At 53.7% G+C, this 17,742-nt stretch overlaps 1 protein-coding gene across 2 annotated transcripts; it reads right to left on the bottom strand.

Annotated features, from left to right (window-relative positions):
* Window positions 1-933: 933 nt before the first annotated feature.
* On the bottom strand, window positions 934-14,373 carry RASAL3 (RAS protein activator like 3). 2 transcript variants are annotated; one of them, XM_002761847.6, is made up of 18 exons: window positions 14,298-14,373; window positions 13,829-14,165; window positions 11,266-11,402; window positions 11,020-11,098; window positions 10,852-10,913; window positions 9,975-10,045; window positions 7,674-7,800; window positions 7,484-7,582; window positions 6,447-6,989; window positions 5,845-5,989; window positions 5,452-5,596; window positions 4,002-4,238; window positions 3,701-3,902; window positions 3,489-3,607; window positions 2,390-2,780; window positions 1,926-2,083; window positions 1,360-1,423; window positions 934-1,246 (listed from the first exon to the last, which is right to left on the bottom strand). In XM_002761847.6, the coding sequence occupies exons 2-18, from the start codon at window positions 14,148-14,150 to the stop codon at window positions 1,103-1,105; spliced, it is 3,045 nt and encodes a 1,014-aa protein (XP_002761893.5). In that variant the 5' UTR covers window positions 14,151-14,165; window positions 14,298-14,373; the 3' UTR covers window positions 934-1,102. The 2 variants fall into 2 exon arrangements, with proteins under 2 accessions (XP_002761893.5, XP_035141874.3); XM_035285983.3 differs by lacking the exon at window positions 1,360-1,423.
* Between the last annotated feature and the right edge of the window lie 3,369 nt (window positions 14,374-17,742).

The following is a 17,742-nucleotide window of genomic DNA, read 5'->3' on the forward strand; positions in this document are numbered from 1 at the left end:
CTCAACCCACCCATTCACTTCCCATCTACCTGCCCATTTATCCACCACCCAAGCAAATACTTATTTATCCATACAACCAAGCAAGTACCCAACCATCCCTATACATATCTTTCCACTCAGCCACCCAAATATCCAACCACCAGTTGCCTATTTGGCCTCTCCAATAGCATGTAAGTTCCATGAAGTCAGGGGTCCTCTCTAGTTCATTATTGTTTCTCCACTGACCAGTTCAGTCTCAGGAGACTTCAACATATGTACGTATAATCACAACATTCAAAATATTTTTCCTACTATGAACCAGGCCCTTTCTAGGTAGACATACCCACCCATTGAGTGTGTGTTGTCTCCATTGAGGCAGGGTGCTTTGAGAGGCTGAGGTTGACCTGGTTAACTGTCTACCCAATGACTCACCTACTAGGTCAAACATTCAGCAAACGCTAACCTACCCATCTGCTATTTGCTCCATCCACTCTACCCCTCACCCATCCATTCACCCATGATTTGAATGACTCATTATCCAATCATTCATACACAGAATCCAAGCATCTTCATACCTGATTCCCCTCCTTCAGCTGCCTCCCAGACCCATGGCCTCCCTGACATGAGGGCCTAGGAAGATGCTCTCATCTGTGGGTTTGCCAGGGGTAGAGTCCCTGCTTCATTGAGAAGCAGCTGCCTATAACAATGGTGAATACCTTTTATTGAACGCCTTTAACTATAGATACTCTCACTGTGTAGGGAACTTTATGTCCATTTCATAGATAAGAAAACAAGGGCTCCTAGAGAACGAAGGTCTAAGGTCACACAGCTGGTGAGAACTGGAGTACATGGCCCTCTCCATGAGATTTCTAACTAGGTGAGAATTTGGGAGAGATAAATAGGGATTGGGAACTAAGAACTGGCAATTCTTAGTGGGCAAAGAAACCACCAATGTTACTGAAATCAAGATTTTACTGGGCAACTTCATATTGCCAGGGTGGTTGGCACCTGCAGTTCCACTCCCCACTGTAGGCCAAGTAGGGCTAAGGCAAGGTCAGACACCTCCCCCAAGATGGCGGTCTCTCTGCTCCCAGACCACGTGGGGTGGGGCGGGATGGACAGTTCAGGTGGTGTCTCCATTGAGGCAGGGTGTTTTGAGGTGCTGGGGTTGACTCCGAGACCCCCACGTCCTTTGAGAAAGCTGCAGGCTCTGTACAGCATCCCTCAGCTGGGCCTGAGTTCTCTCCATCTCAGTTAGGCGGTGCTCCTGGGGAGGCAGTGGAGATGGGGTTCAGAAACCAACCAGGCGATGGGGTTCAGAAACCAACCCTTACTCCTCTACTGCCCAGACTTGCCCCAGGGCTCAGACGGAAGTCTCACCAGGCTTTTCAGACTGTGCCCTTCATTGCTTGGAAGGTTGTGATCTGAATCAAACTCTGAGCTCCTGTGGAGGTCAGGGAATGGGGGCGAAAGTCGGAGGTTAAGGAAGTCCCCTCCCCCTTCTGGTTGGACAGCCAGGGGGCGGAGCTTGGGTTGGAGGCGGGGCTTGTTCCGACTGGAGGGCGGGGCCTAAATATGCTTGAAGAAGGACTGGAATAGTGGGAATAATAGGACCTATCAATCAACCCTTGGAGGCGGGGCTTGTCCAGTCCTGGGTGGGGTCGTGACTGGGCTTGAGGGAGTGCCCAGGCTGAGATATCTCACAGCCAGATTGGGAGGGGCTCCTGGAGGGGGGGGCCTGGATGAGAGACTCTGCCAGGGTCCCAGGCCCACCTGCGTGGGGTGGGTCCATCTGGGGGCGGGGCTTGCCAGAGGCGGGGCCTGGACAGACATAGGGCCAGCTTGGGGGGCGTGGTCGTACCAGGCGTGATTTGGGCAGGGCCTGCTCAGATCTAATTGGATCGGGCCCACCTGGGGGCAGGGCTAATGGAGAGGGCTGGGCTCACCCAGAGCGGAGCCTCGAGTCCAGATCCTGAACCTGGCCCCGCAGCTGCTCCTGCTGCTCCGTCAGGGCCCGGATATGGGTGCTCAGCGACTCCACGAGGCGGGACAGCGCTTTCTGCTCTTCACGCAGAGCCGCCACCTCGCACTGCAGCTCCGCCAGCTGTGGTGGGAGAGCAGCTGTAATCTGACCCGTCGTCCCGCCCCTGCGTCTCCCCGCAGACCCTGACCTCCTAGGCCCAAGCGCTCAGCGTCATCGCCGCCTTGCCCAGTTGGGGAACATCCTTCCTGCTGTACAGCTGGGGAAATTGAAGCTCAGAGAGGGTCGGGCTTGGCCGGGGGAAACACAGCGCAGCGAGCTGGGTACTTGAATCCAGACTTGCCTGGCCTTTCAGTCTTCCTCAGTCGCGTCCCTGTCTACCCCTTGCCACTCCCCACTCCCCAGGCGCGGACCTGGGCCTGACCTTACCTTGTTCACAGGTCTGTGCGTGCTGAGTGCCCGATTTCGGTCTTGCGGCTGGTCCAGTTGGCGCTGCCAGGGCACCGACGGCTTCCGAGGCAGCGAGGCGGAGGCCCGGGTCCAAGGCCGGCCGCGGGGGGCTGGGCCCGTGCTCAGGGAGCCTTTGGGTCGCAGCCCGGGTCCGGCAGACTGGCGGCGGCGGGCAGGACGCCCGGCCGGGACACTCTGCGTGCGCTGCACGGGCCGGGGCCGCCGCAGGGGACGCTCTTCGTCGGGCCGTGGCTGGGCCCAACTCTCTGAGCGGCGAACGCTGCGCAGAGACTGACTCTTGGAGATGAGAGGGGTGTGCTTGGCGAGGTCCCGGGGGGCCAGGAAGCCGGGCTTCTCCCCTGCGGAGAGGCTAGGAATGGGATGGAGAATCTCAGACCCTCTACTGGCTCCTGAGATGACCCCATCCCGACCTGACCAGAAGTGACCTCAACCCCAGGTGACATTGTTCTTTTTTTTTTTTTTGAGACGAGGTCTCACTCCATCACCCCCAGGCTGCAGTATAGTGGCTGGATCATAGCTCACTTCAGTCTCAAACTCCGGAGCTCAAGCTATTCTCCAGCCTCAGCCTCCCAAATATCTAGGACTACCAGCGCATGCCACTACACCTAGCGAATTTTATTTATTTATTTTTAGTAGACATAGGGTCTCTCTATGTTGCCCAGGCTGGTCTTGAGTTCCTAGCCTCAAGTGATCCTCCTGCCTCAGTCTCCCAAAGTCCTGGGATTACAGGCGTGGGCCACTGAGCCTGGCTCCTGTCCTTGACTTCTGACTATAATCCTGTCTTCTCTATGACCCTTGACTTGGTCAGATCTAATTGGATCCAGCCCACCTGGGGCCCTAACCTCTCCCCTCATCCCTGAGGCCCTAACATCTTCTCTCATCCCTGACCTCAAACACCGTGTGACTTTGGACCTAACCCTCCCTTTCTGTAACCTGTGATTCCAGTCTGACCCTGGGGTTGACCTCTGCTCACAATGATCCATCTTCACCTCTGACCCCTGTCTGAGCCCTGCTTCTGTTCCTACCCATTTAGACCCCAGACCAGACTTGAGGTTACCTGGAAGGGACCTGGGCCGGGGGCAGTGGGAGACGCATTGGCACTGACACGGGCACAGGCCGGCCCTCCTCGATGGCTTGCAGGATAGTGGGCAGCGGTTCCAGGGTGTCTCGGGTTGTCTGGTGAGGCACACAGGACGGAGACTGAGCAAAGTCTCTGGGGTCAGAGTGTTCCAAGCCTTCCTACCTCCCTGCTTTGGGTTCAGGCCATACCTGGTCAAGCTCAGCAAAGATTGTACAGAGCTGGGCATGCAGGACGGCCAACTGGAGGGCCAGGTCGCCGCTGCCCTGGTAACCACTGGGTGTGGCATCCACATTCACCATGGCCACCTGGTCCAGGAAGCATTGCATGGCTGGTCCATGTTCCTCCAGGAAGCTATTCATGAAGCCCATGTAGGCTTCTTTCTCACCGAACCTGGATCAGTGCCAGGCTGGGTGGGTCAGGCCAGGTGCCTGCCACCCCCACACTCCCAGCATGGTACCCCCCCCCAAGCCCTAGTTCCCCAGCACCTACGGAGCATGGTTGGCGAGGTTCTGGATGACCTTGGCAATCAGTGTGAGGGTGCGGGCTGGGCCGGGTGCTGGATGCTCTGGTGCTAAACCAAAGAGGCTGGGTGCCAGGATGGCAGGGCACAGGAGCCGCAGGAAAAGGGAGGCACACACCAGTCGGGGGCCCAGTGCCTCAGAGCCACGTGTCTTGCATGCTTCTCGCCAGCTTGAGAACACAACGCCTAGCTCTGCAGGGAACCAGCTGGTGCAGAAGAGGCAATGAATGGTCAGAGGGGGAGGCTATGGGCATAAAGGGTTAAGGTCATAAGGTCGGGAGTCCCAGAAGCATTGCATGACTGCCATGATCCTCCAGGAAGCTATTCATGAAGCCTCTATAGGCCTCCTTCTCACTGAACCTGGAGTCTGGGATCCCTAGGATTGGGACTATCTGAGATACCAATGCTTGGGGTTATGAGTCAGCATGAGATTATGGCTTATGGTGTAGCTATGACAATCGCTGGGGACAGTATTCTTAAAGTTGAGGGTACAGGGTCACATGAAGACAGAGGTTATGAGCTTGGAAGTACTTATTATTGGACATGGGATTAGGGAGCCAGAGTATGAGAAAGGGAGTAGAATTGGGGCTCCGGAGGTCACCTGGGGTTAGAAGTCACTTGACTGAAGTCAGGGATTAGGTATACAGATTAACTTAGGGTCAGAGGTCAAGGGATAGGAATCCCAGGTCTCTTGTGATTAGTTACATGGGACTTGAGGTGGAGGGTCACTTATCATGGACTTGGGGTATCATCTTGAATCAGAGGTCATAGGATTGAGGTCCTATGTTAACTGGAGCCAGTGGCATGGAATTGGGGGTATGGAATCACCTGTGGTTACAGGACAAGAAATTGGGTCTCAGGTTACTTGGGGTCAGATGGTATAGCATGGTGATAGGGTTGCTAGATGTGCCAAAAAATTCAGGATATCCAGTTAAACGTGAATTGCAGATAATGGAGTAGTTTTTATTTATATATTTATTTTTAATTGGGACAGGGTCTCTGTCAACCAGGCTGGAGTGCTGTGGCATGATCATAGCTCATTGCAGCCTTGAATCCTGGGCTCAAGTGATCCTCCAGCTTCACCTTCCTCAGTAGCTGAGACTACAGGTGCATGTTACCACATCTAGCTCATTTACAGAAAGCTTTTTGTAGAGATGGAGTCTTGCTATGTTGCCCAGACTGGTCTTGAACTCCTGGGCTCAAGCGATCCTCTTGTCTTAGCCTCCCAAAGTATTGGGATTATGGGTGTGAGCCACCGTGCCTGGCTCAAATGAATAATTTTTTAGTATAAGCATGTCCCAATTATTGCAACAAATTTAACTGAGTGTCTCCTGTATTTTATCTGGCAACCCTAAACTGGAGGTCAGGATTAGCATGGTAAGCAGGGGTGGACTAAGGTGTTGGGGCCCTGATTCTTACTCGTAGGAATGGATAATGGTTTCGAAGACCTGCTCGCAGCTGTTCCGAAGTCTGGCCTGGTGCTCTGGCAGCTCCGGGGCTGGGCACTTGCTGGGGTCCACTTCACAGTCCTCAGTGGAAGCACACAGACGCCGCACAACCTGTCCTGTAGCTCAGCACAGCCAGATAGGGGCCGGGGACATGACCACCAGAACCCTCCACACCCATCCTCTAACCTTATCTCCAGGTTACTAAGGAGGCGCCCAACATGTGGGGGAGCTCCCAATTGACCCCAGGATCCTAGCATCCCCAAAACACCACTCACTACTAGGTCGCTCAGGGACTCCTAGAACTTCACCCAGGTCCCCTAGCTCACCCAGCAGCCCGCTGACGCGGACTCCCCACCCAGCTCACCCAGGGTCTCCTGGAGGTAATCCTGTGCGACGAGCTTCATGTACTCATCGATAGCCTTGGTGGCCAATGTGTTTTCCCGGAACAGTAGCGCCTCACGGCCTCCACAGCGCGCCAGCTCCGCAGTGCCCAGGTCAGTCACCAGCGCCTGGGAAAGGCAAGGGGTCATCTTGCACCGGTTGCAGACTGAGTCCAAGGGAATTCGGACCCTTGGCTCCTCCCTCACACCAGAGGCACAGGCCTCGCCTCTCGTAGCTGATGCTTAGGCCCAGTTCTTACTGCTGGGCTCATAACTGAAACCGGAACCTCCAACCCTCACAGCAGAAATTTAAGCCTTATAGCGCTGAGGTTCAACTTGGGCCCCGCCCCTCACGCGCGATGCTCAGGTCCCTCCTCTCACAGCTGAGACTCGGGCCCCGCCCTTCTAGGTGCCCCGCCCCTTACAGGTGATACTCGGGCCACGCCCCTTACAGCTGCCCTCAGGCCCGCCCTTCAAGGCGTCTCGCCCCTTACGGTTACAACTCAGGTCTGCACCTCAACTCCTGCCCAAAGCGCGTTATCTGTCTACCCCTGGTCGCCCTGTCCGCGCTGTCTTGGTGCCGCACCTGCGCCCGGCCGGTGGCCCGCAGCACGCGCACCATGGAGGCCGCCAGCTCCTCCTTGGCCTGCGCTGGCAGCGCGGGCTCCAGGGCCCCGCAGAGGCGCGCGTAGTGGAAGGTGAGGAACTCTGCCAGCTCCTTGTAGCGCTCGGACGGCAGCACGCGCAGGCGACGCGCCCGGATCCGCGCCCGCAGCGCTGCGCCCACCGGCGCCCCGAACAGTGGGAACCAGCGCTCTAGGCCAGCTGCAGGCGCGCGTTGGGTGCCCAGCTCCTCCAGCGCCAGCGCCACGCGGCCCAGCACCGCGCTTCTCGGGCCCGAGCCGCGCAGCCTCAGCGACAGGCGACGTGCCGGTGGCAGCGCCTCGAAGTGGAAGCGCTCTGCCCAGAAGAGCTGGCCGGAACCGGCCCGAGGCGCCGTGCGTGCCAGCAGCGCGCCGTCCAGCCACAGCTCTGCGCGCACGCCAGGTGCCCCCGCTGCTGTCCGGGGAAGCCCCTTCGCCTCGTGCACCCACACGCTCAGCCACGTCTCTTCTCGCTCCACGTTGTCCTGCAGATGGGAGTGGGGTGGGGGAAGCGTTTTGGTTTGTTGGCACCCCAAAGAGCGCACCACAAGTTAAGTGAGGAGCCTCAAAGCTGGTGCGCCGGGTCTCTAGGGGAGATCGCTGGGCCTTTGGGGAAAGAGGTAGAGCCGCGGGAGTCCCGAGGTGGCTAAGCGGAAGTCTTCTAGCTTTTCTGGGCTTTCCGGGGGAGTTCCGGGCCCCAGGGTATAGAAGAGTAGTCCTGGAGTGAAGACTTCGCGATTGCCTGGTAGGCAGGGTTTTGGGTACGAGTGGGGCTGGGAGTGGACAGAAGGGGTGGGTCTGATATTCCCGGGGCTGGTAGTAGATGGAAGGGGAGTCTTGGAGCCGTTGCAACGAAGCAGGCGGGGCAGGTGTATTGGGGGCGCCGGTTATGGAGCGAGCTGGTTTTGGGAAGAGTGGAAGGAGCGGGCCAGGCGTGTGGGGTGGGGTCTCCGTGTCCCACTTTTCTAAGGGCAATGACCTGGGTAGGCTGGAATTGGCGACGAAGGTCCTCGATCCACCGGTCTCTCTCAGCTGCCGAGCGACAAGAGAAGCAGCGGCTTCCGCCTGTCCACGTTACCTGTTGGGATGGAGAATCCAACGGTGTGATTGAGGCCAAGGGTGAAGCCAAAGGGTGGGAGGTAGGACAGAGGTGGATTGCCCGCACTTACCTGAAAGCAGTGGGGCTCCCCCAGGAGGCTGGGGTGCAGTGGCCAGACCCGAACATCCTGCTCGGAGCCCAGGTCCAGTTCAGAGAGTGTGGCCAGCGACTCCCTAGAGCCTAGAGCACTGGGGGGTCTGGGAAGGGGGCGGATGAGCATATGGTCATCTGCCTCTTCCCCATCCCCCATAGCCTGAAGGGTAGAGGAAGGCCGGGAAGGACTTCAACCCAAATCTGATCCTATTTCTCCCCTGGGCCTCCTCCCCATAGCACCTCCTTGCTTTTAGGATAAACTCAACTCCTCCTGGTGACCTACATGACCCAGCAGAGGCTAGATGTTGTCACCTCATCTCCCTCCACCTAATCCGTCACTTTCTTTTCTTTCCTTTTTTTTTTCAGAGACGGGGTCTTGTTATGTTGCCCAGGCTGGAGTCCAGTGGCTATTCACAGGCACGATCCCACTACTGATCAGCACAGGAGTTTTGACCTGCGCCGTTTCCAACCTGGGCCGGTTCACCCCTCCTTAGGCAACCTGGTGGTCCCCCACTCCTGGGAGGTCACCGTATTGATGCCATACTTTGTGCAGACACCAGATAGGCATAGCACACTACAGCCTAGAACTCCTGGGCTCAAGCGATCCTCCCACCTCAGGAGGAGGTGGGACTACGGGCATGTGCCACCGTGCCTGGCTAATCATTTCTGAGCTCAAGCCTCCGTGGCCTTGTTTTATCTTATTTATTTATTTAGTTAGTTGAGACAGTCTGGTTCTGTCACCCAGGCTGGAGTGCAGTGGCTCCATCTCAGCTCACTGCAACCTCCGCCTTCCAGGTCCAACCGATTTTCCTGCTTCAGCCTCCCAAGTAGCTGGGATTACAAGTGCTTGCCACCATGCCTGGCTAATTTTTGTGTTTTTAGTAGAGATGGTGTTTCACCATGTTGGCCAAGCTGGTCTTGAACCCCTGATCTTACATGATCCACCCACCTCAGCCTCCTGAAGTGTGGGATTACAGGTGTGAGCCACCATGCCTAGCCCTATTAATTTATTTGTTTAGACGGAGTCTTGCTCCGTCCCCCAGGTGAGAGTGTAGTGGCATGATCTCAGCTCACTGTAACCTCTACCTCCCATGTTCAAGCAATTCTCCTGCCTCAGCCTCACACGTAACTGAGATTACAGGCGTGTGCCACCATGCCCAGCTAATTTTGTATTTTTAGTAGAGATAGGGTCTCACCATGTTGGCCAGGCTGGTCTTGAACTTCTGACCTCAAACGACCCATCCACTTTGTTCTCCCAGTGTGTGGGATTACAGGCATGAGCCACCACACCCAACCCTATTTATTTTTGAGACAGAGTCTCTGTTGCCCAGGCTAGAGTGCAGTGGCACGATCTCCTTCCTGGGCTCAAACAGTCCTCCCACTCAGCCCCCCCCAATAGCTTGGAATACAGGTGCCTGCCACCACACCTGGCTAATTTTTGTATTTTTTTGTAGAAATGGGGTCTCACGGCTGGGTGAGGTGGCTCACACCTGTAATCCTAGCACTTTGGAAGGCTGAGGTAGGTGAATCACGAGGTCAGAAGTTTGAGAGCAGCCTGGCCAATATGGTGAAAACCTGTCTTTACTAAAATACAAAAATTAACCCGGCATGGTGGCATGTGTTTGTAGTCCCAGCTACTCGGGAGACTGAGGCAGAAGAATCGCTTGAACCCGGGAGGCAGAGGTTGTAGTGAACCGAAATCACACTACTGTTCTCCAGCCTGGGTGACAGAGTGAGACTCTGTCTCAAAAAAAAAAAAGGAGGGGGGGGGTCTTACTGTGTTGCCCAGGCTGGTCTTGAATTCTTGGACTCAGCAGTCTGCTCACTTTGGCCTCCCAAAGTGCTGGGATTACAGGTGTAAGCCACTTGGCCCAGCCCCTTTGGCCTTATTTTAGTTGCTTCTTTCGGCCATTTCTTGGCCTTTGCACTTGCTGTTCCTTCTGCCTGGAATGCTTTTCCCACCCTCTCTTGGCCAAGTTAACTTCCATCCACCCTTCAACTCTCAGCTCAAGGGTCCCTTCCCTGACCCTCCCAGACCACTTTATTGACTTAGAGTCAATTTACATTTTAAAGTCATTAGTCTCTAAAACATTTTAGAGTCATTGTGTCAGACTGCCCCCACCCTGGCTCAGTGCTAGGTCATTCAATATCCCCAGCATCAACTGATGTGGGGTAGAACACAGAGGCCACGAGGGGTGTTTGGTGAAGGTTGGAATGATAGGCAGGAGTAGGGGGCAGTGTTGAACCTCAGCCCCTCCAGCCTCCCATACACCCTTACCCATCTCGGGGAGCATTGGCTCCTGGCTCCAACCTGGCCTTTTTCTTCTCTTTCAGCCTCTTGAGCAACCCCTGTGGGGAAGGGAATATCAGCTGGATTGAAATCTGTGCTCCCTCTGCACCTGCTTCCCTCCTAAGATATCCCAGAGGGTCTACTGGTCTTGGAGGACCAAGACCAAGCTCAGGCTGTATTAGCTGGAATAGTAAGAGCAACGAACAGCTCCCATTTTTTTTGGTTTCTTCATTTGTTTGTTTGAGACAGGATCTCGCGCTGTCACCCAGGCTGGAGTACAGTGATGCAATCATGGCTCACTGCAGCCTCAACTTTCTGGGCTCAAGTGATCCTCTTCCCTCAGCTGGGACTACAGGTGAGTGTTACCATGTAGAGTTGGGGACTTGCTGTGTTGCCCAGGCTGGTCTCGATCTCCTGGTCTCAAGTAATCCTTCTGCTTCAGCCTCCCAAAATGTTGGGGTTACAGGTGTGAGCCACTGTGCCTGCCCCAAGCTCCCATTTATAAAGCATCAATCCTATACTCTCCTTCACTATTCATTTATTTATTAAAGAGATGGAGTCTCTCCATGTTGCTCAGGCTGGTCTTGAACTCCTGGCCTCAAGCAGTCCTCTCTGCTCAGCCTCCCGAGTAACTGGGACTACAGCTGCACACCGCCCTGCCTGGCTCCTGCACACTCTATTGGCTTCCCATAAACAAACCCTAGAGAATGTTCTTTCATTAGCTCCATTCGACACATTGGGACTCTGAGACCCAGAAAGAGTCAGCAACCTGTCCCAGATCACCCAGCAAGAGTGGCCTTTCAGTTCTGAGGATCTCAGAGTCTTGGCTCTCCCCTCTAGCTCCCTGCTTCACTGGCTGCCTTACCCGAACGTTGTGGACCTGGTTGGGACCAGCAGTCTCTGGTTCTGTCTTTCCAGGCATCCGATCTGTGGATAGTTAGCGGTGGGAGGTTGTGGGGTTGGAATCATCTTAGATTCTGCCCAACTTTTAGAGCCTCCCAAATGCCCCAGACATTCTGCCCCTCAAGCTTACCTGGATCCCTGAAGTTTCCCATGAGCATGTGGATGCTGCCCTCAGAGCTGGCACTTCCCACCCGGGGCCTTCGAGGACCCTGTTCTCCCGCAGGAGTGGGTAGTCAGAGAGGGGAGGCAGGCAGGCAGGCAGGCAGACAGCGGGAGAGACAGACACCTTCCCATCATCCTCCCTTCAGCCCCTGCCTCTGTTCTGCCCTCCTTTTTTTTGTTCCTTCCCTCCCTTTGCCCAGGTGCCCCCTCTCACCTCCTCCTCGCCTCCAAGCAGCACCAGCTTCCCGTCAAGCAGGGTGAAGCCCCCAATGTCCCAGACAGGCACATCGGGTGTGGGGGCCTCGGGGATCTGTGGGGCTGGGGGCTCCGGCTCTGGCTCCGGCTCTGGCTCTGGTAAGAAGAAGAGACACTGGGGGACTTAAGAGACCTTTTCTCTCCCTCAGACCACCCTTTCCATTCCCCAAGGCTCATGGTGGGTTCCCTTCTAGGTGCCCTTCCCCGGCAGCCATATCAGACTGTATGACCTTGGGCAAGACTTCACCTCTGTGTGGGCCTTGTCCCCACTAACCATGGGGAGCAGACACGGCCCACTTACTCTGTGCCCAGTACCCTGTATATCACACACCTTCTTGAATTGAATCCTCCAAAAGCCATTCAAAGGGCTATGAGAACAGGCTCAGAGAGGTTGAGTGACTTGCCCAGGGCCACACAGTTTGTGAATGGTTGGACTGGGCTTCAGTTACAAGCATTCTTCTCTTCACCAAGACAGTAAGTGGGTCTGAGAGATTAAAAACAGGACAGGGGCTGGGTATTGTGGCTCATGCCTCTAATCTCAACATTTGGGAGGCTGAGATGGGTGGATTGCTTGAGACCAGGAGTTTGAGACCAGCCTGGGCAACATAATGAGACCCTGTCTTTTTTTTTTTTTTTTTTTTTTTAAGACAGAGTCTTACAGGCTTCCAGGCTGAGTGCAGTGGCACAATCTCAGCTCACTGCAACCTCTGCCTACCAACTTCAAGCAATTCTCCTGCATCAGCCTCCTGAATAGCTGGGATTTCAGGCGTGCATCACCATGCCTGGCTAATTTTTTATTTTTTTAGCAAAGATGGGGTTTCTCTATGTTGGTCAGGCTGATCTCAAACTCCTGACCTCAGGTGATCTGCCTGCCTCAGTCTCCCAAAGTACTGAGATTACAGGCATGAGCCAGTGATCCTGGCCCTCTTGGTTTTTTTTTTTTTTTTGAGATGGAGTCTTGCTCTGTCTCCCAGGCTGGAGTACAGTGGCTCAATCTTGGCTCACTGAAACCTCCTCCTCCCAGGTTCGAGTGATTCTCCTGCCTCAGTCTCCTGAGTAGCTGGGATTAGAGGCACACAACACCATGTCTGACTGATTTTTGTATTTTTAGTAGAAACCGGGTTTCACCATGTTTGTCAGGCTGGTCTCGAACTCCTGACCTGGTGATCTTCCTGCCTCAGCTTCCCAAAGTGCTGTGATTACAGGCATGAGCCACCGTGCCTGGTGGGACCCTGTCTTTAAAAATAGCCTGACACTGTGGTGTGTGCCTGTAGTTTCAGTTACTTGGGAGGCTGAGGTGGGAGGATTACTTGAGCCCCAGAATTAAAGGCAGCAGTGAGCTACGATCATGCAGTGAGAATTAAATGAGCTTCCAGGAAATAGAAGGGCTGAATCAGCCCTCCCAGATTGCCTGTCTGTTCCTTTGTTTTAACCGCCAGGAGCAACAAATGTTAATGCCACTTATTAAAGGATCGCTTAAAATTTGCTGGGTCCTGGGCTAGTGTTACATTCCTGAGCCCTAATTTCTTGTGATATCCATTACCCTTCTAGGTCCCGCTGTGTGACACTTAGCACAATCTGTCATTTTCTTTTTCTTTTTTTCCCCTTTGAGATGGAGTCTCCCTCTGTTACCCAAGCTGGAGTGCAGTGGTGAAATCGCGACACACTGCAACCTCTGCCTCCTGGGTTCAAACCATTCTCCTGCCTCAGCCTCCTGAGTAGTTGGGATTACAGGTACCCACCACCACGTCTGGATACCTTTTTTTGTATTTTTAGTAGAGACAGCGTTTTGCCATGTTGGCCAGGCTGGTCTCAAACTCCTGACCTCAGGTAATCCACCCATCTTGGCCTCCCAAAGTGCTGGGATTACAGGCATGAGCCACTGTGCCTGGCCCATCTGTCATTTTCTTGCTGACATATTTACTGTCAATTCCACTACACTGTGAGCTCCATGGGGCAGGGAGTGTCATCTGTCTCTTTCACTGGTGTGATCTCAGTGCCTGGCACACACAATACAAGCTCCACAACCCTCTGCTAGAGTAAATGAATGGATATGAGCAAATGAAATGATATACTCTCCAAAGGAGAGATCATGATTCTCATTGAACTGATGGAGAGGCTGAGGCTTAAGGGGTGAAGAAACAAAGACACGGAAGCTAGAAGGGAGGAGAGTGGGAGACAGTGTGGGGATGGATATCCAGGTAGGAAAGGATGGACCTGGGTCACTGAAGGAGAGACCCACTGGGGCCAAGAGCCATTTAGCCTCTGGACAATACCATCCTGGGTCTACATTCATGGTTCCTTCCTCAGAGGGACCCTCTGCCCACAGTACCCTGGCAACTCCTCCTACCCTCTTTAGGGGGAAAGAGGGAACAGGGTAGCTGGGCCCCAGCCACTTCCTGCTGGGCTTTTGCACTCCCCACAACTTCCTGTGTCTGCAGGGTTGATGCTCCGGAGGCAGACAAAACCCAAGCATCCGGCTTCCCAGCCCAGCCCCAGCTTGGGGTGGGGGAACCATGTACCTGGGGCCTCCTGCTCTGGCTCTGGCTCAGGCGGTGGGTTCTTATGCCTCCCCCAGAGGGCCTTGGAGAGTCGAAGGCGACTGGTCCGTGACTCCTTGGGAGGCGCAGAGAGGACCCGACGGAATATGGAGCGAGGGGCTGGCTGGCTGCTGACTATGGGCTCCTGGTGGCTCAGGGCCCTGCCCCAGCCAGCAAAGCGGCCCCAGCGGAACCCTCCAGCCCCCTTCTCCCCACCGCCCCCTGTGTGCCAGCGGTAGGAAGTCAGCGAAGAGGGGGCTGTGGGCTGGGTTTGGGAGGTCCGGCTCGGCGACGGTGGGTCCATGGTGGGGGAGGTCTCCTGGGGGACGAGAGAGTGGCAGTTGTGCCCAGTGTCTGCCCACACACTGCCCTCGTCTTGGCCCCCTCCCCACTCTCAGCTCTGCCTCCAGGAATCACCATGGGGCTCCCCCCCTTGCCCTCCCTCTCTTACCTTGGTTTCCTGACCAGCCCCAGACTCAGCAGCCGTCTGCACCCTGCCTCCTGCCTGGCTTCCTCCCTCGGAACCCAACTCCACGTGACCCTGTCTGTCCCACCCCACCCCACAGCCAGGCTGGGAGGACACAGTGGGGACAGGATGCTGGAGGTTCGGGGGAGGAGGAGAGGAGGTGGCCGACCAGGCTTCTAGCAAGAAGGAGCCAGACTCCCTCCCCAACCGGGAGGCAGCACTTGCCCCTCTCTCTGAGCCTCTGTTGCCTTCTCTGCAAAATGAGTACAGGCTGAACAAATGCTGGTGAGAATATGGAGCACCTAGAACTCTCATCCACGGCTGGCTGGAGGGTAGACCAATTCGCTCATGCTGGAAAATGGTTTGGCAGATCTACTAACACTATTGGCTGGATCTTCTCTGACTCAGCAATTCCACTGCTAGGTAGACATCCAATAGACATGACCCCCGCCCCACAATGCATAATAGCCCCACATTAGAAACAGCAGAAGTATGCATTAGAGGTAGAAGGAATATATTACGAGCTCTTCACACAGCAGAATGTCATACAGCTGTGAGAACAAACTAATGATGATTGAACTTGAACTTGGGTGAATCAATCACAATGTTGAGCCAAAACCAAACCAAAGCCACAAAATGCCAGTAATCACAGCTATTCAGGAGGCTGAGGGGGGAGGATCGCTTGAGTCCAGGAGTTCGAGGCTGCAGTGAGCGATGATCATGCCCATGAATAGACAGGGCGCTCCAGTCTGGGTGACATAAGAACCTCGTATCTATCTTTTTTTTTTCTTTTTCCTTGCCCTGCTCTAGGGAGACCCCACCTCTAAAAAAATGATAACTTTTAAAACCCCCCAAACAATGACAGGTATACACTTTATGATTACATTTATATAAAGTTCTAAAGCAGGGAAAACCATATGTAACAAGTCAGGATGTCAGTTTCTTTTGGAGGCACAGTGGCTGGGAAGAGGTTACAAGGGGCTGCTTCTGGAAGATGACCAGGTTTATTATTACTCTTATTATTTATTTATTTATTGAGAAGGCGTTTTGCTCTGTCTCCCAGGCTGCAGTGCAGGGGCATGATCTTGGCTCACTGCAAACTCTGCCTCCCAGATTCAAGTGATTCTTCTGCCTCAGCCTCCTGAGTAGCTGAGCCTACAGGTATGCACCACCATATGTGGCTGATTTTTTTTGTATTTTTGGTAGAGACGGGGTTTCACCACGTTGGTCAGGCTGATTTGGAACTCCTCACCTCAAATGATGTCCTTGCCTCGGCCTCTCAAACTGCTGGAAGTACAGGCATAAGCCACCATGCCCAGCCTTTATTATTATTATATATAAATGAAGTCTGTAAAAATAATATAGATTTCATAAAATAAAAAATATTTTTATTACATAGTAATACAAATAATATTTTTAATAATATGAATGTTATTTTTTATAGATGAAGTCTGTCATCCAGGCTGGAGGGCAGTGGCACCGTCATAGCTCACTGTAACCTCTAACTCCTGGGCTCAAGAAATCCTCTTACCTCAGCCTCCTGAGTAGGTGGGACTACAGTTGCATGCCCCACACCTGGCTGATTAATTTTTTTTTTTTTTTTTTTTGGTAGAGATGGAGGTCTCAATTTGTTACCCAGGCTGGTCTTGAACTTCTGGCCTCAAGTGATCCTCCCATCTCAGCCCCCCAAATGGCTGGGATAATAACCGCATGCTACCACGCCTGGCCTATTTTTTGTTGTTGCTGTTGAGGTGAAATTCACATAACAAAACACATTTAGCATATTCTTTCTTTCTTTTTTTTTTTTAGATGGAGTTTCGCTCTTGTTACTCTGGCTGGAGTGCAATGGCGCGATCTTGGCTCACTGCAACCTCCATCTCCTGGGTTCAGGCAATTCTCCGGTCTCAGCCTCCTGAGTAGTTGGGATTACAGGCACGCGTCACCATGCCCAGCTAATTTTTTTTGTATATTTAGTAGAGACGGGGTTTCACCATGTTGACCAGGATGTTCTTTCTTTTTTAATATGATTTTTTTTTTGAGACAGGATCTTGCTCCGTTGGCCGGGCTGGAGTGCAGTGGCACAATCACAGCTCACTGCATCCTCAACCTTCTGGGATGAAGTGATCTTCCCACCTCAGCCTCTTGAGTAGCTGGGACTTCAGGTACACGCTACCTGGCTGATTTTTAACTTTTTTTTTTTTTGTAGAGATGGGAGTCTCACTACGTTGCCCACACTCGTCTCGAACTCTTGCGTTCAAACAATCCTCATGTCTCAGCCTCCCACGTGCTGGGAATACAGGAATAGCCTGAGCCACTGTGCCCAGAGAGACGAAGCCTTGTTCCATCACCCAGGCTGGAGCGCAGTGACTATTCACAGGCATGATTGTGGCTCACTGCAACCTTGAACTCCTGGGCTCAGGCAATCCTCCTGCCTCAGTCTCCCGAGTAGCTGGGGCTGCAGGTACATGCCACCATGTCTGGCTAATTTTATTTTATTTTTTTTAAAAGATACAGGGTCTCACTCTGTTGCCCAGGCTGGTCTCGAGCTCCTGTGCTCAGACAGTACTCCTGCCTCAAGCCTCCGTAGTGGCTGGTACTGCAGGTGTGTGCCGCCATGCTTGGCTTAACATGTTCTGTTTCTTGAGCTGGGTCCTGGTTAAATGTGTGTGTGCTGTTGTGAAAATTCATCAAGCTGTGCGCTTCGGAGCTCTTTCAGTTTCCTTGCTCCCTTCCTCCCTCCCTCCCTCCCTCCTTCCCTTCCTTCCTTCCTCCCTTCCTTCCTTCCTTCCTTTCTCTTTCTTTCTTTCCCTCCCCTCCCTCCCTTCCTTCTTTCCTTCCTCCCTTCCTTGGTGGAGTCTTGCCTTGTAGCCCGGGCTGGAGTGTAGTGGTGTGATCTCGGCTCACTGCAACCTCTACCTCCTGGATTAAAGTGATTCTCCTGCCCCAGCCTCGTGAGTAGCTGGGATTATAGGTGCCAGTCACCACACCCGGCTAATTTTTGTATTTTTAGTAGAGATGGGGTTTCACCATCTTGGCCAGGCTGGTCTTGAACTCCTGAACTCATGATTCACCTGCCTCGGCTTCCCAAAGTGCTGGGATTACTTTCTTGTATCTCTGTTAGGCTTCCACAGATGTTTACTTGAAAGCCAGAGGTGAGTAAATGCCATTCTGAGGAATAAATGAGTCAGCATAAATCCAGTCCAGGCACCGAGTACCAGCTGGCCCCTCTCTGTCTGTGTGACCTCAGGCAAGTCATTTCCTCTCCCTGAGCCTCAGTTTCCTTTTTTTGTACAAGATAATATCAGTTTCAGAAGATTCACATAAGCCTTTGTCTAGTCGACAAATGTTTCCTGAGTGCCTGTTGCGTGTTGGGAGCTGGAGAAGCCACAGAGAACTAACCAAGCTTGGTTTCTGCCTTCCTGGAGCTCAC

This window comes from Callithrix jacchus, chromosome 22, assembly GCF_049354715.1.
Source record: "Callithrix jacchus isolate 240 chromosome 22, calJac240_pri, whole genome shotgun sequence".
Classification (NCBI taxonomy): domain Eukaryota; kingdom Metazoa; phylum Chordata; class Mammalia; order Primates; family Cebidae; genus Callithrix; species Callithrix jacchus.